We start from the raw sequence: 23932 nt of genomic DNA on the forward strand, positions 1-23932 counted from the left end.
AGAAAAATAGTGCAATTTACTATTCAACGGTATATTTGGCCTTCCATAAAGACAAGTCTTTGGCACTGCACTTTGAGAGAGAGAGGGGGGGGGGGGGGGTTATTCAGCAAAAATCTGAGCAGATTCTCAGTCTTCAGAAAGGTGTCGGTGAATTTTCCGCCTCTTATCAGGCTCCAAGTACAGTAAATATACCAGCAGATGGCGCCACAACCCCATTCTAGATGGCAAGTTGACAACTAGACACCACCCGTCGACGATAAAGCTGCTGCTACATTCGGAACCAGGCTAGCAGTAATTATATATTTCTTTACTTACTGAGTGTTGGAAACTAACTCACTAATTTCATTTTGGGTTGTGCAAAACCAGTTGCTGACACTGCAAGGTGGGGGAGTAGGCTATTGAGATTAGATGCTCGAGAGACATTTTTTTGTTGTTGATGAGCCGAGCAACATGGACACAAAGAACAAAAGATGAAGTGACTCACCCGAAGGAGCATGCTGGCCACAAAGAGACAGAAGATTAGATGTCACCGACATGAACGTGCAAGCGGCGCAGAAATAAGGTGATGTTACAAAGTAGGTATTTCGCATTGTTATGTTTGCCAATATTTGATAGCTTGAGGAGGCTCGCTATCCAAAGCCTGCCTTTATCGAACTGACCTTGTATGGTCTAGACGGCTCATCAGGACTCAAATGTATTCACTTTAATGTGTTTTTAGCTCAAATATTCTCATCTTTATTAATGGCTCGGTTTCAAGCCATCTCGCCAGTGTTATTTTTTCTATTTGCTATAGAGCCCCAGCGTGGAGGTGTCATAGTACACATAAAGCCTAACGGTCAAACAGGGAAATGGATCCAATCGTCTTTTCACCATTTTTCCGTAGGGGATTTTAGAATAACTTAAGGGCAGTGTTTTGTGTGGATTTACCCCGGCGTGACGCATTGAAAGCTCTCTCGGATAAGTTGACTTATCAATATTCGGCTCTATTTACTCTGATAAAAAAAAAAATGCTACCTGCAACATTCAAACGAGGCTACAAAGAAAACTAATGGAACTGTGTTGACGTCAAAATCGGGGGTGTGAACTAGGTTTCTATTCAAGCGTTGATCGACATGGTACCATTACCGTCGATTACCATGTCGATCAACGCTTGAATAGAAACCTATAGTATTGGAGAAATTTTTTTAAAACTGCCCCTCCGTTACATCTTGACGTGTCATGTCGTAACGTACAGCACGCATAAAGCAACTTTTTATGTCTTTACAATCTCTCTCCACCAGGTGTAGCACTTCTATCATCCTTTAAAAAGAAGGGGGATACCTAGTCATTTTTTTCATTGCATGCGATCATCATTCTCAAAGCCGCTGTTTACTTCTACGATCACTTTAGCACCGCCCCAAAAACCCGATTCGACAAACCTTCAAATAGGTTTGTAATGACATTATATAAACTATTTATAGTGTTTTATTTACATTTTAGATGCTTTAAATTGGACAGATCGAGTGAAAAAAAGCAATTTCCCCACACATCTCCTCTCCTTCTCACTACCACGCATGAGTTTCGCTTCCCCACCCGCCATTTTTTAAAAGACCCCACCGGGCTCATTGCCTGCTTGAATTATGCAGAAACGGGCAGGGTTTAGGTCATCTAATTTATTCTGTTGGAAATTGGAGAAATTGTTCTTTACAATGGTATTAACATTACAGTTGACCTGGAAGTATTATGTTTTTGGGGCGCTAAAATAAGGGCAATTGTACGGACCAAGGCGATGCACGATTGTCTAACGTAAACTCGTACAAGTCCTTGCAAGGTCCTGCATGTCATCTCTAGCTGACACCTTTGCGAACTTGTATTGTGTCAATTTAAGACTTTCACAGAATTGTTCATTTTTAAAGAATTGTAGCCAATTTATTGATTACTACATTTCACTAACATTAGATAGTTATTCCAGAGATTCTTTCCTTTGCCTCGATTTGCTGTCTTATCCAGATCATCATGGCATTTGTAGTTCTTTATGATAGCCACATTAGCAGATAATTAGCATTTCATTTTGGGGGGATAAATACAGGTGAATATATTGATAAGTCAGCTTGTCCTAAAGAGATTTGCATGGTTATCAAAACGTCACGTAAGCCTACATGAAATACAGCCGTTATTGTAAGTGTTTCTAAAAATCCCCTATGGTAAAAATTTGTGGTAGAAAAACGATTGGAACCATTTCCCTGTTTGACCGCTAGGTTTTATGGGTATTATGACTCATACTGTGGTACCCTATACTAGCAAGCCAGCTGCTCTCTCCCCTTCTGCACTGATGTCAAAACAGCTGAACAGGGGAAAATATAGCTCTATAAATAGTATGCCAAATTCATGATATTAATAATAAACGTTTACATTTGGATATTATTTTATTACATAATGTATGTAAAGGTGTATGAAAAAATAATAAATGGATACACTAGCTTGCTTTGACAGTTTAGTGGCAGAAATGGAGACTGTCTGCAGTGCAACCTGATCTCAGAGCATTTCATATTATTTTGTACAAAAATCTTAGACACTGCATTTCTTATTATATATTTTGTTGCGCCACTCGGGAGCCCATGATATGTTTCGTATGGCATGTATTAATTTGTGAATGTCGATCATCCATTTGGTATAATATGTTATGAATTTGCTAAACATACACTACCGGTCAGGTTTTAGAACACCCACTCATTCAAGGGTTTTTCTTTATTTTTACTATTTTCTACATTGTAGAATAATAGTGAAGACATCAAAACTATGAAATAACACACATGGAATCATGAAGTAACCAAAAAAGTGTTAAACAAATCAAAATATATTTTATATTTGAGATTATTCAAATAGGCCAGGTCATCTGATGCAGCACTCCATCATGCTCCTTGGTAAAATAGCCCTAACAAAGCCTGGAGGTGTGTTTGGTCATTAACCTGTTGAAAAACAAATGATAGTCCCACTAAGCCCAAACCAGATGGGATGGCGTATTGCTGCAGAATGCTGTGCCATGCTGGTTAAGTGTGCCTTGAATTCGAAATAAATTGCAGACAGTGTCACCAGCAAAGAACCATCACACCACCTCCCCCATGCTTTACGTTGGGAGATCCGTTCACCCACACTGCTTCTCACAAAGACACAGCGGTTGGAACCCAAAATCTCAAATTTGGACTCGAGACCAAAGGACAAATTACCACCGGTCTAATGTCTGTTGCTCGTGTTTCAAGTCTCTTCTTCTTATGGTGTTCTTTGCAGCAATTTGACCATGAAGGCCTGATTTCACATGGTCTCCTCTGAACAGTTGATGTTGAGATGTGTATGTTACTTGAACTCTGTGAAGCATTTATTCAGGCTGCAATTTCTGAGGCTTGTAACTCTAATCAACTCATCCTCTGCAGCAGAGGTAACTTTGGGTCTTCCGTTCCTGTGCGGTCCTCATGAGAGTCAGTTTCATCATAGCGCTTAATTTTTTTTGCGACGGTACTTGAAGAAACATTCAAATTTCTTGAAATGTTCTGTATTGACTGACCTTCATGTCTTAAAGTAATGGACTGTCATTTCTCTTTGCTTATTTGAGCTGTTCTTGCCATAATATGGACTTGGTCTTTTACCAAATAGGACTATCTTCTGTATACCCTGATTGGCTCAAATGCATTAAGAAGGAAAGAAATTCCACAAATTAACTTTTAAGAAGGCACATCTGTTAATTGAGATGCAGTCCAGGCAACTACCTCATGAAGCTGGTTGAGATAATGCCAAGTGTGTGTAAAGCTGTCATCAAGGCAAAGGGTGGCTATTTGAAGAATCTCAAATATTAAATGTATTTGATTTGTTTAACACTTTTTTGGTTACTACATGATTCCATATGTGCTATTTTCGTAGTTTTGGAATCTTATCCATCCATCCCGACCGACCACCCTCCTATTGTTTTTGCCTTAAATAACCTGTCTTGTGTAACCATACCAAACATAACATACAGTGTATATATAAAAGTGTATGGACACCTCTTCACATTTGTGGATTCCGCTATTTCAGCCACACCTGTTGATGACAGGTGTATAAAATCGAACACACAGCCATGCAATCTCCTTAGACAAACATTGACATTAGAATGGCCTTACTGAAGAGCTCATTGACTTTTTTAATGTGGCACCGTCATAGCATGCCACCTTTTCTAATAAGTCAGTTCGTCAAATTTCTGCCCTGCTAGAGCTGTCCCGGTCAACTGTAAGTGCTGTTATTGTGAAGTGGAAATGTCTAGGAGCAACAACGGCTCTGCCGCGAAGTGGTAGGCCACACAAGCTCACAGAATGGGACCTCTGAGTGCTGAGAAATGGTCTGTCCTCATTTGCAACACTCACTGCAGAGTTCCAAACTGCCTCTGGAAGCAACGTCAGCACATTAACAGTTCGTTGGGAACTTTATGAAATGGTTTTCCATGGCCGAGCAGCCGCACAAAAGCCTAGGATCACCATGCACAATGCCATTGGACTCTGGAGCAGTGGAAACCCATTCTCTGGAGTGATGTGTCACACTTCACCATCTGGCAGTCCGACAGACTAATCTGGGTTTGGCAAATGCCAGGAAGACGCTACCTGCCCAAATGCATAATGCCATCTGTAAAGTTTGGTGGAGGAGGAATAATGGTCTGGTGTTGTTTTTCATGGTTCGGACTATGCGCCTTAGTTCCAGTGAAGGGAAATCTTAACGCGACAGCATACCATGACATTCTAGACGATTCAGTGCTTCCAACTTTGTGGCAAAAGTTTGGGGAAGGCCCTTTTACTGTTTCAGCATGACAATACCCCTGTGCACATAGCGGGGTCTATACAGAAATGGTTTGTTGAGATCGGTGTGGAAGAACTTGACTGGCCTACACAGAGCCCGGACCTCAACCCAATCGAACACCTTTGGTGGGATGAAATTGAACACGACATCGAACCAGGCCTAATCGGCCAACATCAGTGCCCGACCTCAGTAATGCTCTTGTGGCTGTTTTGGAAGCAAGTCCCCACAGCAATATTCCGACATCTACTGGAAAGCCTTCCCAGAAGAGTGGAGGCTGTTATTGCAGCAAAGGGGGACCTACTCCATATTTGAGTGTCCCAGACTTTTATTTACTATGTTACGTCTTGTCTATGAGACCAGGATGTGCAGCCCCACTGCCCCAGACACAATTACTTTTGGACTTGTTTTGAAACTCCCCTAAAGTGTGCTAGCATGAAATTTCTCCTTACCAACGAAGGTGTATCATGGTCTCATTTCCCAATAAAAACACATGAGACCTCACCAAATCCTTAATACTCAGACTGGCCAGAACACTACAGCTGCTCAGTTCAGATAAACATTGTTTATCAGTTGCTTTGAATTTTAACAAGGGTTCATTGAAAGGTAATGTATTTCTGTATTGCACTTGTGTTTTTTTGTATTTAGCTGAGGGATGACATCGCTGGCTGTCGGCGTGGTCCTTTGTCTAACAGGCTGGATCACTCTCTACACACTACTGTGTAACACCAATGGCAGCCACGGTTCTGAGTGGAATTGTAGGCTGGTCACACTGCTCCATGGAATCCTGGCCGTCTGTATAACAGCATACATAGGCTATGTGGATGGACCTTGGCCCTTCACACATCCAGGTAAGATGCTCACTATCTAATCCCACGTAGTGCTGCTCCTGTACTGCCTCTCTGTAAAAGGTGGTAAAGTTGGTATAGGAGCTATTTTTTTGGGGGGGTCAGTATACTTTGATATATGTGTGTATGTTGCTAAGCATATATAGTGTTTACAATAACATTGTGATCTTGATTCCAGGCACAAAGAACACTCCCCTTCAGATCAGTGCTATGGTCATTAGCCTGGGCTACTTCTTCTTCGATATGGGCTGGTGTGTTTACTTCCGCACCGAAGGCCCGGTGATGCTGGCTCACCACACCATGAGCATCCTGGGTATTTTGTTGACCCTGAGCTTGGGAGAATCAGGCATCGAGTCCTGCGCCGTGCTCTTTGGCAGTGAGATCACCAACCCCCTGCTGCAAACTCGCTGGTTCCTGAGACAGTTGGGTCGCTACGAGAGCCTGACAGGGGAGGTGGTGGATGTTCTGTTTGTGGTGCTATTTGTGTTCATGCGCATAGTGGTTGGCGGGAGGATGTTGTACTGCGAGCTCATCTCCCCACGGCCCAGGTTAATTATAAAGTGTGGGGGAGTTGCCATGTATGTGCTGTCCTGGGTGTTCATGGTGGACATTGGTCGTTTCGCCTACCGCAAGAGTCAATCCAAATACAGACGCTGGAGAGACCAACACAAATTGGCAGCAGTTAACGGACAGGCCGACTGAAAGACTTCCTTATCATTAGAAGATGAATAAAAACATCTAATGTTTATACTAATAGAACTTCTTTAACAAATGATTAACTACCAATGATTGTGTATGATTATTGGGGAGTAGTCTTTGGCATTCAGCTTACACTTGTACATTATTGTGCTCAGTTCAGGAAAACCAAGATGCTCAGTTTAGACATACACTGTTCATCACTCACTTTGGGTTAATAAACTGGGTGGTTCGAGCCCTGAATGCTGATTGGCTGACCGCCGTGGTATATCAGACCATATGCCACGGGTATGACAAAACATTTTTTTTTTTACTGCTCTAGTTACATTGGTAACCAGTTTATAATAGCAATAAGGCACGTTGGGGGTTTGTGATATATGGCCAATATACCACTGCTAAGGGCTGTTTCCAGGCACTCCGTGTTGCGTCATGCATAAGAACAGCCCGTAGCAGTGGTATATATGCCATATACCACACCTCCTCGGGCCTTATGGCTTAATTATAACACAGGTTCATTGGAAGGTAATTTACAGTGCCTTCAGAAAGTATTTACAACATTTCCCTAATTTTGTTCAAGTAAAATTCTATTTCTCACATGCTTTGAAGACAACGGGTGTAGACTAACAGTGAAATGCTTACTTACGGATCCATTTCCAACAATGCAGAGTTAAAGATAAGATAGAAAATGTAATAAAAAAATGAAATATTAACATAAGAAATAAATACACATTGAATAAGGAGTAAAAATTACATGGATATATTAGCAAGTAGAAAATAACATAACTTTATAAAGGGAGTACCAATACCGAGTCGATGTGCAGGGATACGAGGTAATTGAGGTAGCTATGTACTATACATATAGGTAGGGGTAAAGTGACTAGGCAACAGGATAGATAGACAGTAGCAGCAGCGTGTGTTGTCTTACAGCCTGAATTTTAAAATTGGATTCAATTGAGATTTTTGGTCACTGGCCTACACACAATAACCCATAATGTCAAAGTGGAATTGTTAGAAATTTTTACAAATTAATTATAAATGAAAAGCTGAAACGTCTTGAGCATTGGTGGAAAAAGTACCCAATTGTCATACTTGAGTAAAAGTAAAGATACCTCAATAGAAAATGACTCAAGTAGAAATGAATGTCACCCATTTAAAATACTACTTCGGTAAAAGTCTAAAAGCATTTGGTTTTAAATATAGTTAAGTATCAAAAGTAAATGTAATTGGAAAACGTATACTTAAGAATCAAAAGAAAGTATAAATACATTTCAAATAGCTTATATTAAGCAAGCCATACTGCACAATTTTCTTGTTTTTTAAAATGTTTTTATGGATAGCCAGGGGCACACTCCAACACTCAGACATAATTTACAAACCAAGCATTTGTGTTTAGTGTGTCCACCAGATGAGAGGCAGTAGGGATGACCAGGGATGTTATGTTGACAAGTGTGTGAATTTGACAATTTTCCTGTTCAGCAAAGCATTCAAAATGTAATGTGTAATTTTGGGTGTCAGGGAAAATGCATGGAGTAAAAAGTACATTATTGTCTTTAGGAATGTAGTGAAGTAAAATTTACGAGAAATATAATTTGTAAAGTACAGATACCCCCAAAAACTACTTAAGTAGTACTTTAAAGTATTTTTACTTAAGTACTTTACACCACTGATAATGAGTCAATAAGTATTCAATCCTTTTGTTATAGCAAGCCTGAATAAGTTCAGGAGTAAAATTGTGTTTAACAAGTCACATAAGTTGCATGGACTCACTCTGTGTGCAATAATAGTTAACATAATTTTTTTTAATGACTACCTCATCTCTGTAACCCACACGTAAAAATATTTTGTAAGGTTCGACAGTTGAGCAGTGAATTTCAAACACAGATTCAAGCACGAAGACCAGGGAGGTTTTCCAATGCCTTGCAAAAAATGGCACTGATTGAGCATGGTGAAGTTATTCAATACACTTTGGATGTTGGATCAATACACCCAATCACTAAAAAGATACAGGCGTCCTTCCTAACTCAGTTGCCAAACCGCTCAGGGATTTCACCATGAGATCAATAATGACTTTAAAACAGAGTTGAATGGCTATGATAGGAGAAAACATTGTAGTTACGCCACAATACTAACTAATTGACAGAGTGAAAAGAAGGAAGCCTGTACAGAATTTAAAACATGCATCCTGTTTGCAACAAGGCACTAAAGTAATACTGCAAAAAATGTGGCAAAGCAATTATGTTTGGGGCAAATACAATACAACACTTTACTGAGTACCACTCTTCATATTTTAAAGCATGGTGGTGGCTGCATCATGTTATTGGTATGCTTGTAACCGCTAAGGGCTGGGGAGTTTTTCAGTATAAAAAAAATAAACTAAATGGAGCTAAGCACAGGCAAAATCCTTGGCTAAATCTACACTGAAGCTGTTCACTAAGAAGACAGTCAATGTTCCTGAGTGGCTGAGTTACAGTTTTGACTCAAATCTGCTTGAAAATCTATGGTAAGACCTAAAAAGAATAATGGGCAGGTGTTGCACAATCCAGGTGTGGAAAGCTCTTAGAGACTTACCCAGAAAGACTGACTGTAATCGCTGCCAAAGGTGATTCTAACATGAATTGAATACTTATCTAATCAAGATATATTTGTTTTGTTTTTTATAAATGTTTTACAAATGTTAGAATTTGTCTTCCACTTTGACATTAGAGTATTTTCTGTAAATATTTTGGGGAAAAAACAATACAATTAAATCAATTTTAATCCCACGTTTCAACACTACAAAATGTGGAAAAAGGCAAAGGGTGTGAATACCTTTTTGAAGGCACTGTATTTCTATATTGCAATTATGCTGCATTTTACAGAACATTTACTAACATAAAATGTAGGCTAATCGGACATGCACAAATCTTGAGCATAGCTGATATTGTTGGTGATGGTAGAAAATGAAGGGGTCATGTAATCTTATGAAACTTCTACAGTGTATTTGTGTGTTGGTCATTTAAGTGGTTTTTGTTTTGTTTTTGTGTATTTAGCTGAGGGATGACATCGCTGCCTATTGGCGTGGTCCTCTGCCTAACAGGCTGGATCACTCTCTACAAACTACTGTGTAATAACAATGAAAGCCGTGGCTTTGAGTGGAACTGTAGGCTGGTCACACTGCTCCATGGCATCCTGGCGGTCTGCATAACAGCATACATAGGCTATGTGGAAGGACCTTGGCCCTTCACGCATCCAGGTAAGATGCTCACTATTTAATTGCACTGAAACAGTGTAATCGTTTCCATGTAGAGTGCTGCTTCCATACAACCATTCTCTAAACATGGTTAAGTTGGTATATAGGGGTCGTTCCATGTCATTTAGCAAGCCATGACACCACCATCTCCTATTGTTCTGAAATCATTTCTGTAGTTGGACACGGGTAAGATTAGTATTTTTGTAAAAACATGTTTGTTTAGATCAAATTCTAATTGATTGCACCCAAATTGGCTTCATATAATATTCAATAAATGTAGTATCTTGCATCTGAATTACACCAACATTTTCTAACAATGCGTAAGACAAGGAATCCAAAGAAATTGTTAAAAGCCACCCACGGACCTCCACTCCAATCCCAACCAAACAAGTATACAGAATCAGTTCTCTATTTCTGACATGTAGTATGGATCTGCGGCTCAGAGTATTGTTTCTTCATCTTATGTAATGAATTCTCAGTGAATTTGGTGCTTTTTTTTCTGTTCGGCGAAATGAGTCATTAAAGTTGTTTGGTTGATGTCCCATCCTACGTCCTGATACTGATACTGATATATCGTTCATCCACCTCTGGCCTGCTCGCCTCCCTACCACTGAGGAAGTACAGTTCCCGCGCAGCCCAGTCAAAACTGTTCGCTGCTCTGGCCCCCCAATGGTGGAACAAACTCCCTCACGACGCCAGGACAGCGGAGTCAATCACCACCTTCCGGAGACACCTGAAACCCCACCTCTTTCAGGAATACCTAGGATAGGATAAAGTAATCCTTCTCACCCCCTCCCCCCTTAAAAGATTTAGATGCACTATTGTAAAGTGGCTGTTCCACTGGATGTCTTAAGGTGAACGCACCAATTTGTAAGTCGCTCTGGATAAGAGCGTCTGCTAAATGACTTAAATGTAAATGTAATGTAAATGATACCAGGTTCTGACCACTAGATGGTACTGTTCCAGGATTATATAAATAGTTACGCTAATACACTAATTACGATATACACTGAGTGTACAAAACATTAGGAACACCTTCCTAATATTGAGTTGCACCTCCTTTTGCCCTCAGAACAGCCTCAATTCGTCGGTGCATGGACTCTACAAGGTGTCAAAAGCATTCCACAGGAACGCTGGCCCACATTGACGCCAATGCTTCCCACAGTTGTGTCAAGTTGGGTGGTGGACCATTCTGGATGCACACGGGAAACTGTTCCGTGTGAAAACCCGGAAGCGTTGCAGTTCTTGACAGACTCAAACCGCCAGGCATCTACTACCATACCCCATTCAAAGGCACTTAAATAATTTGTCTTTCCCATTCACCCTCTGAATGGCACACATACACAATCCATGTCTCAACTGTTTCAAGGCTTAAAAATCCTTCTTTAACCTGTCTCCTCCCCTTTATTTACACTGATTGAAGTAGATTTAACAGGCAACATCAATAAGGGATTATATTTTTCAAATGGATTCACCTGTTCAGTCTATGTCATGGAACACAGTGTATACATGTAAACGGGTAATAGTGACCAGTAACAGGACAAATACTAATAGTAATGGCAATCAATAATCAATGGACAGCAGCGTAATGGAGTAATATATTAAATCAATAATAATTTTAGCAGGACCATAGGTTGTGTCTGTTAGACCTGTGGATGGGCATAGATAGAGTCAGTGTGGATAGTCTGAGGGAGAGCAGTAGGGGGATAGAAGCTGTTTAGGAGTCTGTTGGTCTGAGCCTTGACGCACCGGTACAGCCTGCTGGACGGGAACATGGAGAACAGTCCATGTCTCGGATGGTTAAAGTCTGGCAGTTTTTTTTCTTTCTCAGAAACCGGCTGGACCATCCATAACTGCCTCTGTATGGCTTTCCGGTCGCAAGCAGGGCAGTTGCAATACCAGAGAGTAATACAACCAGTCAGGAGGCCCTCAATGGTGGAGATGTAAACATTTCTGAGAAACTGATAGATATGTCAAATCGTTTCAGCCTCCAAAGGGATAAGAGGCGTTGCCGTGCCTTCTTCACAACGTTCTGGTGTGAGAAGACCATGTTAATTAAGTCTTCAGTGATGTGGACACAGAGGAACTTGAAGCTCTTGACCGCTCGCCTGTTTCCTGTAATCCATGATCAGCTCCTTGGTCTTGCTGACATTGAGGGAGAGGTTTGTTGTCCTGGCAACACACTGGCAGTTCTCTGACCTCCTTCCTGTATGCTTTCTCATCTCCGTTGGTGATCAGGCCTACAACCGTCGTGTCGTCAGCAAACTTTATGATAGAGTTGAAGATATGCGTGGCCACATAGTCTTGGATAAACAGAGTACAGGAGGGGGCTAAGCACACACATTTAGGGGGCCCTAGTGTTCAGAGTCAGCGTGGCGGAGGTGTTGTTGCCTACTCTAACCACCTGGGGTCGGCCCGTCCGGAGGTCCAGGATCCAGTTGCATAGGGAGGTGTTCCGTCCCAGGGTCCCGAGCTTGGTGACGAGCTTGGAGGGCATTATGGTGTTGAATACTGAGCTGTAGTCGATGAACAACATTCTCAGATAGGTATGCATCTTTTCCAGGTAGGAAAGGGCAGTGTGGAGTGCAATTGAGATTCCATTGTCTGTAGATCTGTTGGGGCGTTATGCAAATTGGAGTGGTCTCAGGTGTCTGGGATGATGGAGTTGATATTTGCCATGACCAGCCTTTCAAAGCACTTCATGATTACAGATCTTAGTGCTATATGCACATGGCAGTAGTCATTGTGGCAGGTAGCTTTAGAGTTCTTGGGGACAAGAATGATGGTGGTCAGCTTGAGACGTGGGGATTACAGACTAGGACAAGGAGAGGTTGAAAATGACCGTGAAGATGCCTGCAAGCTGGTCTGCACATGCTCTGAGAACGGCCTTGTGAATGTTGACCAGGTTAAAAACTTATTCACGTAGGCCTAGGAGAGCGAGATCACCCACACCGAGGCACCAGCTCGATGCATCGAAGTAGAATTTGAGGCACACCGAGACTTTTTCTTGGAACACACTTCTCTTGTATACAATTGTGTGAAAATCCGTTCCTTGCACACAGATTCAGTGCTGTATTCAGGATGTCATTCCACCCGTGTCAACAGTATGAGAAACATCTCATAGCCTCGGATGAGCACACTCTTTGCCTTCTTTGCTTGGGAGCTGAACATGCTCAAGCTGCTGCACAGAGTAGCAGAAATTCACACCGAGAGCATTGATATCTCGACTTGAGAGCTTTGTGGACGGAACCTCCGGACTGTCATCAGATGAATCTGCCACAAAGATCATTGATCGTAGACCTTCCTCTGCAAATTATTCCAAATGCTCCAAGTCAAATGACAGGTCTCACTCCCCTCGTGATCCACTGCCCAATCAACGCCGTCGCTCATCCTCGCCTGGGCACAAATCTCACTGCACTGAGCTGCGCAATGAGATTGTCACTGGGCAGTTGCATGGCAAACACGGAGTCCACCCTCGAGCACATCATGGCCAGACTTCCACTGCCGGTACCAAACTCAACCCCTACCTCTGAAAAGAGTGTGGTTGTTGAATCCGATGACACTGATGTACTGTCCACAAGAGCTTCCCACTCTTGTGCCACAGACAATGATCACTCTGATGATGGTATGCTCCGTGGCTCTAGCATCATCCAGTCCCAGCCTGTTGGCCTGGCAGTAGCAACACTCTTTTTCTGCCATCTATTTCCTGTGTAAAAAGGGTGAAAAATCCCCTTATCACTTAAATCTCGCTGTATTGATTGCTTTCATTTTACTCTTTCATACTCTTTTTGCTTAAATTTCGGTGCATCTAATTTGTAGCAAATTAACTTTCAATTACACAAAAAATGAACACCCATCAATGTGTTAATGGTATGTTAAATCCCAGACAAAGCTTTCGCATTCTTATAGATGCAACGAAAAGACAATGTATTCTATTGAGCCCATTTCAGTCATTACCGGAGTGTGTTTGACAGGTCATTACAAACATTTCCACGGTCGTGGAAATATATAGCAACGCTTAAGCCCCGCCCACCTGAGGATCTGTCTTTTTCAGCCATCTATTTCCTGTGTTTGAGGGGTGAAAAATCCACTTGTCACTTAAATCTCGCTGGATTGATTTCTTTCGTTTTACTCCTGCGACTCTTTCATACTCTTGCTTCTGCCTGTTGTTTTTTCCTGTTAACTTTACGACTGTGGAAATGTTTGTAATGACCTGTCAAACACACCCCGGTGATGGCTGAAATGGGCTCAATGAAATACATTGTCTTTCCGTTGCATCTATAAGAATGCTAAGAAATAGAAGAAGGATACCCATCAAAATAAAGTTATTTTTTTGTGTAATTGAAAAAATTCAAATTTTCTACAAATTAAAGCAAATTCCAAAAATTAACACTTTATAGTAAGTGATATTATGTCTGATCTCGCAAACGATGTAAAGTATGTATAGATAGATGTAATCTAGATCCAAGCGTGTTGATGTTTAATCTGAGTGTATCCTGCTATTGGCACACTTGTTGAATTATGCAACAGAACGTGACCACATCACCAACAAACTATCATGGTCCAAACACACCAAGACATTCGTGAAGTGAGCACAACAAAGCCTATTCCCTCCCAGGAGACTGAAAGGATTTGGCATGGGTTCTCAGATCCTCAAGTTAAACAGCTGCACCATCGGGAGCATCACTGCCTGGTATGGCAACTGCTCGGCCTCTGACTGCAAGGCACTACAGAGGGTAGTGCGTACGGCCCAGTACATTACTTGGGCCAAGCTTCCTGCCATCCAAGACCTCTATACCAGGCGGTGTCAGAGGAAGGCCCTAAAAATGGTCAGACTCCAGCCATCCTAGTCATAGACTGCGCTCTCTGCTACCACATGGAAAGCAGTCCAAAAGGCTTTAACAGCTTCTACCCCCAAGCCATAAGACTCCTGAACAGCTAATCAAATGGCTACCCAGACTATTTTTTTACTTAACACTTATTTTTCTTAAAACCGCATTGTTGATTAAGGGCTTGTAAAGTAAGCATTTCACATTTTCATGGTTGCAGCCCTGTTCCACCCCTTTATCTTAATGTATTCATATATGCAAATACACCCAGTGTATTTATGCAAATGAGGCACATATCGTTTTCTTCATTTGAACATAAATTATCAAAGAAATACCTGATACCATTAGAAAATGTATGACTGCATTCTAAGAAAAACATTTGAAATTTGACCAATTGAATACCTGAATTCCCACAAATCCCTGAACTCCATTCATTATTTGTCCATAAAAGTGAAATGTTATGTGCTATAATTCACTCAATACCTGATGGATTCTAACAATTTGGAGTATCTTCATCCATTGTCCAACTGTTGCAATTATTAGAATTGTTTTTAAAACCTTTTAACAATTTTTGATGACCGTTGCTACTGGCAGTGACACTTGACCAAAAAAGAATCCTTTGAAATCTTTGAGAAGGCAAGTGGGAACCTCAACATGGAGCACGCCCCTTTCTGCCATGGTGTCCACATTCAAGTTTGATGAATTCAGTTCTTCAAAGACTGAGACATGCCTCCTGTTCAAAGACTTTGTGTGCGAGCTCCAATGCACATGGAACACGCCAAGTCAAAAAAAACTTTCCATGCGAAGCAAATCACTTAGCTACACTTCATGGTACAGGCGAGAATGGTTTTGGCCATTTCCCCCGTATGGACAAATCATTTGCTTGACTTGTTCTGCCTGCTTCTCTCTGTCACAGTTCAGACCAAGAGCTGCCTAACAAACGATGCAAGGCATTTGATCGCTTCCTACGCAGGACACATGACAGCACCGCTTCAGCCGCTAGGCTTGGCAATTTAGCAGCAATACTGGCCTTCAGTCAGAAGTAGCTGCAGACTATAATATTAGGACCATGAAAGAACTGTCTACAGTGACCGATCTGCTCATCCAGTGCCTTCAGAGCAATGCTCATATGGTTGGGAAGACTTTGGCTGCATGTGTGTTGCACAGCACCACCTATGGTTAGCGAAGCCCAAGCTCCCTGACAAAGAGAAAGTTCCACTCTTAGGTATACCCATATCACCTAGCCAGGAGCGGCCCAAGTGTCTAAAGGAGGACAGAGAAGCACATATAAATGTGTCAGCCAGCAAACAATTTCTCCTGTCCCAGGCCCCCCAACTGGGATGCCCCCCCCCAAAAAACAGGCTCAGACAGGCTGCACCTGCTCATTGGTGGAGGAACATACGTTCTCAGTCCTACTGAATAGTTTCTAGAGAGCAATACAATGGTGGCGCGTAGCACTTCAAACTCCCGGTGGAGTTCTCCTAAGCGCAGTTCACACCCAGGTGACTTTGATTACAGACATAATCCGAAAGGAATGGGGAGCAGTCTTGAACCAGTAAGGGGTTTGTGGTGTATAGTCCGCACCATAAACAACAGCTCACATCAATGTTCTGGAGCTCAAGGCGGTTCACCTTGCACTTCCTCCCAACATGTACTGATAACGGATAGACAACATGACAGTGGTTGCATACATCAACTGCCTTGGCGGACTGAGGTCAATGACACTACACCAGGTAGCAAGGGAGCTACCGCTTTGGGCAAACACACTACTTACATCCCTCAAAGCAATACACCTGCCGGGGCCAATCTGTTAACCTTGCGAGACTCAAACATTGTCCGATGTGGTTCTCCACGAAGGGTCCAGCAGGCCCACTCGGGGTCAACGCCCTATAACACAGACGGCTGAAGGGGCTGCCCTATGCCTTTCCACCAATTCCCTCGCTCCCTCAGGTCTTGAGGAAGCTCATTCTTGAGAACAAGTCAGTTCTACTTGACTTTCTAGGGGCTCATCTGGACTAAGGCTTAATGGTGAGGTATCCCACTCTGTTGCTGAACCACCTGTTTGGTACAGCAACCCCTTTACGAAAAAAGAGAGAACGTTACGGATTTAGCCCTGGTTCTCTGAGTAGAGTAACGGATCGCCAAGCTTTCACTCCACCTCTGTGGAATTCAAGTCAAGTAATTGACAGGGTGTCACGTCACACCGCCTTTTATAGTGACAAGTCACGTGGATACAGTAAAGGAATGGCGTGACTGTAAATATCTTTTATATTAAGCATCTCATCGCGTGAAGGGGAAGGAGTCCCCATAGGTCATTTCTCGACCTGTTAATCTACTCAGAGAACTAAGTTTACATCCAAAACTCAAGGTTCTTTATGTAGAGTTTCTTGCCAAGTATACAGTAATTTGATGTGTGCATGACAATGTTACTAACCATGAAGGCTGTTTACAATAATGTTGTGATCTTGATTCCAGGCACAAAGAACACCCCCCTTCAGATCAGTGCTATGGTCATTAGCCTGGGCTACTTCATCTTCGATATGGGCTGGTGTGTGTACTTCCGCACAGAGGGCCCGGTGATGCTGGTCCACCACACGATGAGCATCCTGGGTATCTTGTTGACCCTGAGCTTGGGGGAATCGGGCATCGAGTCCTGCGCCGTAATCTTTGCTAGCGAGATCACCAACCCCCTGCTGCAAACTCGCTGGTTCCTGAGACAGTTGGGTCGCTATGAGAGCCTGACAGGGGAGGTGGTGGATGTTCTGTTTGTGGTGCTATTTGTGTTCATGCGCATAGTGGTTGGCGGGAGGATGTTGTACTGCGAGCTCATCTCCCCACGGCCCAGGTTAATTATAAAGTGTGGGGGAGTTGCCATGTATGTGCTGTCCTGGGTGTTCATGGTGGAAATTGGTCGTTTCGCCTACCGCAAGAGTCAATCCAAATACAGACGCTGGAGAGACCAACACAAATTGGCAGCAGTTAACGGACATGTCGGAAAGACCGACTGAAAGACTTCCTTATCATTAGAAGATTAATAAAAACATCCAATGTTTATACTAATAGACAACCTTAATACATTTAATGGTTGTGTAAGCATGGGGTTAAAGTCAACCCATTCTTTAGGCCTATATGGTTATATGGGAATATGTTGGTATTTAGCTAACACTTGTACATTTAAAAAAAACATTTTTAACAAGTGCAAGAGAATGAATGATGCAAGAGCATCTTCAAAAATGTACAACTGTAGAAAAAACAATTGAGATATACTTTGTCTTTTGAAACCAAAGGACCTAGTGCCAATATGATGAACAGATGTATTTCACAACCTATTTACAATTAACTGTAACGTAATAGTATGTTCTTCTAACCTTGTATCCAGCAATAAGTTGACTATTGGGAAATAGGCACATAACATTCCCTAATCCTCATAGGTTCGGCAACACTTTTTCGAGGCAGTGAAATTGAACCGAAACTGTTTCTTTCCTTTTGCAGTATTTTGTTGTATGCCGTAGTTTTTCTGCAGAAATGCAACTTTTTATAAATATTTTGCAATGTTTTGAGTCAAATTTTTCTAATTTGAATTGTAGTACAATTTATAAGCCATTTAAAAACATTCCATTTGGTTTTTAGGAAGAGGTTTATTAACGCTCGCTGAGATTGCAGTGTTACATGACACTGGCTTTTATATAACATACAACTCAGTAAAAAGCTACATGTTTCTTGTGATAACTGTCTTTCCATTTAGCTACATTATGGGTTTTTCATTCAAGCGAACAGCAACAAATTCGTAACACGTGGAACAAAGTAATTGTGTAACATACTGTAATAGTATGTTTTTGTGGCATTCCATTGCTTGATTGGGTGTATATTAGTTTAAAATAACAATTGTTGTGTGCATGGTATTGCTTAAAATGTTCCAGTGTGATGCTAAGTCACATTTCCCAATATTGTATGCATTCATATTTGAAATTCACTACATTTCGATGAAATATTTCAATCTGGTGCCTCAATAGTTAGACAATGTGGAATTTGTTTGTCAACATTCACCACCCCTGTGTCTTAGTTAAAAAATACCAATGGGTAAACAATAATTTGTGCTAAATGTTTGTGCACTGTATTGCTTAAAATGTTCCAGTATGATGCTAGGTCACATTTCCCACTATTGTATGCTTTCATATTTGAAATTCACTACTTTTATATGAAATATTTAAATATGGTGCCTAAATAGTTAGATACCATTCCACATACTGTATGTCAACATTCACTGTGTCTGTGATAAAGGAGAATAAATATGTGTGCCTTTGTGACTTTGTACATGTTCAAATGTAATGTTTACTTTTGTGTTTTCAATAAATACCCTGAATACAAATCTGGTATAGAAATATGTGCTGTAATATCAAGTAAAATATTACAGCACATATTAGGCATATATAGTATCAAATATTTATTAGAAAAATTTGAACAGATTTATTATTTATTTTTACTCAGGGAACTACTACTTTGCCATTTGTTAGAATTGACTTTAAATGAGTTATGTTAATTGTATTCCAACATATTTAAAGGTATACTAGCCTACATTGCTTTCAAAAAAAGTAGTGTAGCCTTGTCCCGTACTGCGCTATAGCCACAGTGCTCTGTGCGTGAAGTATTCAAATTGGCCACATGGTGGCATTTGTAAATCAACAATCCTCCAAAATACTGTACTAGAGTGGTCAACCAAAAATGTTACGTTTGAACACGTTTTGCTGCCAAATGCCATAACCATTTAACACTGTAAAATGTTATGATTTATTATTGTTACAGCAGGAAATGATTGTACTTTATTTACTGGTCATTTTAATGGAATAGTTCACCCACAAATTAAAGTTTGTCCGAAGTTGTCTGACCCCAAAAGGTGAGTCCTGATTAGTGCACGTCCTAAGCCATCTGCTGTGTAGATCCAATAATACAGTATACCTGAATCCCAAATGAATGGGAGCAGTATAGGGATGTACTTTTTTTCGGTGCCTTGTTTCCATTCATTTGGGTTGAAGGCATACAACAGTCGATATGAACTCCTCTTGACATTATGATTATCACATTGATATTCTACAACACCATCTTATATTCCCCTCATTGTGTCTACTTATTTATTCCTGTGTTATACCACTTTCTGAGACCTGAAAACATCTGACAAGCTTCGATGTTGGAGTGTCAGATGTTTTCAAGTTTTAGAAGTGGGTATAACACAGGAATAAATAAGTAGACACAATGAGGGGAATATAAGGTGGTGTTGTAGAATATCAATGTGATAATAATGGCCAATAATAACAATGATAATGTTCAAAATAAATTTGGCCTACATAATATACATTTGTAACCTCAAGGACATCCAATCAGACACCATAATGAACAAGGCAAAAGAGGATTATTATTATTTTTAATTAAAAGTCTGGCCAGGTTTTTATTTTTATCCCATCTGCCAAGGACATCAAATCAGACACCACAATGAATAAGACGAATGTTTTATTATTATTTTTTAATGAAAGTCTGGAAATGATATATTTTTATTTTTCTCCCGGCGGAAGTAGACAGACGCAAATTGGGAGCTGTTGGTCAGGGCGTAGTTATCCTAAAATTTTGGAAAATTGTAGAAAGTCATTTATTTTCTCCTCAATAACATATCTGGAAACACGTTCTAATAATCACATTCTTCTAAAGTGATAACCGACTCGGTGGTTTTCGTTTTGTGAATGAGAGAATTCGTTTGCTAGCTAGCTCTAACCTTGTTAGCATAGCGTATACATCCAACGGAATTCTGCAGAGAAACAACTTCAAATGGTTTAAATTCTGGAAACATGGAGTCAATGAAAAATGCGCTCCGTTAAGTTTTGTGGATGTTTGCAACCCCGAATGAGATTTACAAGAAACGATTCCTTAGCTCGTATGGACTTCATATTCGATGGGGCACCTTGTACAGTGTGTTTTTGTGATTTCGTTTTTTTGGGAATGACATCCAGGATTGTCGGAGCACACGAAGTAAAGTTTTGTAGCTAGTGAAAGAGAGTTTTCGTTGCTAGATATAGCTGTATAGTAGTTGGCCACCGTTGTTAGCCGAGACTCTGCAGCAATTGACTAGCTGCTAATGCATTCAGTCGGCTGAATTTCAACGATTTACTTTGTTTCGTTGCTAACTATCAATCTTAACACTTTTAAGGAAAACGTATCTTATCGGACACGTTTCGAGTCGACTGGGGGAAAGGCGCCCCGTTAACTAACCGCTAGCTAACGTTGTAGTCTGGCTAGCTTCAGTTCAAGCTAACTGAACACATTTAGACGGGCACATTTGCTAGCAAGCTAAATAGCGCAATAGCTAGCTGGGGGGAGGGGGGGGGGTTTAAAAACGAATGCATTTGCTATAGCTAGCTAATCAAGCTAAGAATATTACCTAGTTTATGTTGATTCAATAATTACTAACTAGTTAGCTAATTCACAACACGGGTTTCAACTCAGACTTGTCAGTTTTTTAGAAATTCTCCTGGTCACGAGGGCTGCTCGTCCGCGGATAAAGGCAAACTTGGAGTCTGGGAACACCAAATGGGACTGACTCGATTTTCAACATCTTTCAACGACAAAAACAGTTGACAGTCTGACTATTACACCAGGCCTGGTTAACTGGTTGTATTTCCTATAGGGTTTTACATCTGCCTATAGGGTTTTACATCTGACAAAAGTAAGTGTGATGCGAACCATTTCGATTGACGTCAAAGGATTCGTACATGGAGATTAGATGCAGACTGAGTGAAAGTGGAGGCTGTATCAATATTTTCCAACGGAACACAATTGTCAATAGGAACATCCCTGACCACGGTGTCTTCTGCGAAAAGGTGGAGAGCTGCACGACGTAAGACGAGGAGTGAATAGAGGTACTAATTTATCTCAAGGGTTACAGCAGCGTAAGTTTCATTATTGTCAGTGGCTTGTCTGAATACGTAGCATTCCACTGCGAAGGATTGCAAAACTATTCATTTGATGTTTTGAATTCATTATTAGGACTTACCCATACGTTATTTTTCACTGGGAGTCTATCGCCGACAATTTTAAGGTGTTTTCATAACATTGTTATTTGGGGATTCAGCTCTCAATGTTTTATTTTTTTGTGTCATCTTTTTTCAAGCATCTCAACACAGACGGATGTTAGGGAAGGACTTCAAAGAGACTCTTATCATACTTTGGAAAATGATAATTGGATATAAATCAAAGCAAATCTAGAAACGGAAGCCCAATGAGCGACACACAGTCCAGTATCACTGATAGGTAAGTACGACATTTTCCAGGCATTTAGTAAACACTCCACTTCACAATGTCATTGAAGACAGCATGCCTTTTGGCTCCTGCACTTATGCACCTTTTGCTTTATCAGATAGTGTAGGCGACATGTGGTCCTTTTGTAGCCCAGTTGGTAGAGAGCATGGTTGTAACGCTAGGGTTGTGGGTTCGATTCCCGGGACCACCCGAACTTAAAGTATATGCACGCGTGACTGTAAGTTGCTTTGCTAAAATTGCAAGTTTTCAAGTCTTGTAAAAGCCTGCAAGGATTGTTATGCCCACTGATAATTTTCCACCGGCTGCATGCAAGTGACAATTCTTCTCATGTTATGTCAATTGTTCATTTCTGGAGGCAGCTAAAGGCTTTTCCTATCTCCCATATGGAATAGCCTAAGCTGTATATAAGTAATATGTACTCCAACAACCCATTTCAAAATGATAAACCAGTAGGCGGAGCATTATTTTTCATTGAGGTGTGTTCTTAAGTAGCACAATTAGCCTCCCATATATTTTCTCAACCCAGTGCTGTGCTGAACTCTCCACTTTGTCGCACCACAGAAATTGGTACTGGCAAAAGACCTCTGACCATTTACCATGATTTTTACACCAACAACCAGATAATACAAAAAGGTCTTGAGCAGGTTGTTGCACCATCAAAGAGTGAAAATGGAATTTGAGCTGTTTCAAGTGAATCAACCACGATCATGTCAATAGTGTGTCTAGAGCTAGAGAGGCCTGACAACCAAATGAAGAAATGGTGCAATTTTGTCCTCTGCATCTGAAGTCCACTTTCCTGCAAGGAAGGAAATCAACAGACCAGAAACCCAGCAAGTAGGCTAGCCTGTACTGGATCTGTTTCATTCATCTTATCCAAAATAGAGAAATTACTTTTCCAACATGAGTACTCTTATGGGGTGTTTGAACGAATAGGATGCTACTTGTTCAAGCTAGGCCTATAGCCTAATAAAAATAATGCAACTAAATAGGTGTTTAATGGCGGGTGTTATCGATCAGTGACATTGCCGCTGTGGTGCAGCACTCCTCTCTCTGTGAGCTGTTTATGGTTTGCCTTGTCTAAAGACAAAAATACACTACAAGATTTTTGCGCACTCTACGGGCTCTAACCGCCGGAGAACCTCTCACATTTAACGATCCAGTCAAGCCAAATGGTAGTGACCAAGTAAACGGTATAGTATAGACCTGGCAGCACCTCCGTGGCTTTATGATTAGACAATTGGGCCAGAATCAGGCTATGTTTGCGCATGTGTAGGCCTAGTAAGGAAATCATCATAGCAACTGAGGAGGCATTTCAATGTACATACAAGGAACGCATCATCTGTGCACGTGGATTACTGATGTTCAGTTTGAGAGGGAGAGTGTGGAGATGACAACTACCGGAGGTAAACTTTGAAAGCTTGCTACTGCTATAATTGATTTGAATAAACACTGTTTCATTGATAAATAGCTTAATCATGGGCAGAGTTGTTGACCTCACAATAAACCAGATTTACATTTACATACATTACATTGACGTGGCAGCCGGGGCATAATCAATCGGAGATGGACAGTGCATGGGTGCTGAAAGTAGGCTTAATTTTAATTTGACTTTACTATCAACGAGGGCTTTGTGTTAACCTGTTTCTTAAGAAGTAAGAGGTAGGGCAGTGGCGGTCATGACATTGGGTCAGTCGGTTATTGTCATGCAAAATACTGCCAGTCTCACAGTAATTGACCGTAATTAACATAATCACATCTCCAGGCCGCTGATGCGTGCCTTTGGAACACCTACATTTAAATTTTAAAAAAGTCTAATGAATCAATTTAATAAACACCATCGCAATACATCCATGATTTCTTTTAGGCAGGTCTAAAGAAACATTATGATATAAAGAAAATCTATTTCAGAAGAGCAGAATATGAGTTACTTGGCCTACTGTATGTTATCTGGCTATGTGCCATGCCATAGGCTGTAGGCTTGTTCATTTAGCAGTCAAGATTTGCTTATAAATCCCTTGCCATTATTTTACATGATTTTATACTAAGAAGAATATACTATAAAATGAGAGGGAGTGCACACATGGAGTGGCTATATTGAGTGTAAAATTGTTCATTTGAAACTGGTCCTATATGCTAGATTTAGTTATTTTGCAACTTTTTAGTTGTAAGTGATACAAACCTTTTTAGAATGTCTTAGAAATCAAAACATACAGTATATGGGCTGCGTG

General features: G+C 40.9%; 3 protein-coding genes across 12 annotated transcripts in view; all 3 read left to right on the top strand.

Annotated features, from left to right (window-relative positions):
* Positions 1-217: 217 nt before the first annotated feature.
* LOC115141490 (TLC domain-containing protein 5-like) lies at positions 218-18711 on the top strand. Of its 3 annotated transcripts, none has more exons than XM_029680391.2 (3): positions 218-291; positions 9371-9573; positions 16875-18711. In XM_029680391.2, the coding sequence occupies exons 2-3, from the start codon at positions 9378-9380 to the stop codon at positions 17405-17407; spliced, it is 729 nt and encodes a 242-aa protein (XP_029536251.1). In that variant the 5' UTR covers positions 218-291; positions 9371-9377; the 3' UTR covers positions 17408-18711. The 3 variants fall into 3 exon arrangements, with proteins under 3 accessions (XP_029536251.1, XP_029536252.1, XP_029536249.1); XM_029680392.2 differs by lacking the exon at positions 218-291 and adding an exon at positions 6540-6629; XM_029680389.2 differs by lacking the exon at positions 218-291 and having other exon boundaries at positions 6664-9573.
* Positions 240-6576, top strand: LOC115141491 (TLC domain-containing protein 5-like). Of its 4 annotated transcripts, none has more exons than XM_029680394.2 (3): positions 240-562; positions 5446-5648; positions 5824-6576. In XM_029680394.2, exons 2-3 carry the CDS (start codon positions 5453-5455, stop codon positions 6345-6347), a joined length of 720 nt encoding a protein of 239 aa, XP_029536254.1. In that variant the 5' UTR covers positions 240-562; positions 5446-5452; the 3' UTR covers positions 6348-6576. The 4 variants fall into 4 exon arrangements, with proteins under 4 accessions (XP_029536254.1, XP_029536253.1, XP_064856253.1 ...); XM_029680393.2 differs by having other exon boundaries at positions 241-575; XM_065000181.1 differs by having other exon boundaries at positions 262-291.
* A 1257-nt stretch (positions 18712-19968) lies between the features above and the next one.
* LOC115141492 (rho guanine nucleotide exchange factor 12-like) overlaps positions 19969-23932 on the top strand; it is a 73229-nt gene continuing 69265 nt past the window's right edge. For all 5 annotated transcript variants that reach the window (XM_029680395.2, XM_029680399.2, XM_029680396.2 and 2 more), the window contains exons 1-2: positions 19969-21304; positions 21556-21695. In XM_029680395.2, coding sequence (XP_029536255.2) covers positions 21664-21695 — 32 coding nt within the window. In that variant the 5' untranslated portion in view covers positions 19969-21304; positions 21556-21663. The remainder of the gene's footprint in view (positions 21305-21555; positions 21696-23932) is intronic.

The sequence above is a fragment of the Oncorhynchus nerka genome, linkage group LG14 (genome assembly GCF_034236695.1).
Source record: "Oncorhynchus nerka isolate Pitt River linkage group LG14, Oner_Uvic_2.0, whole genome shotgun sequence".
Classification (NCBI taxonomy): Eukaryota; Metazoa; Chordata; class Actinopteri; order Salmoniformes; family Salmonidae; genus Oncorhynchus; species Oncorhynchus nerka.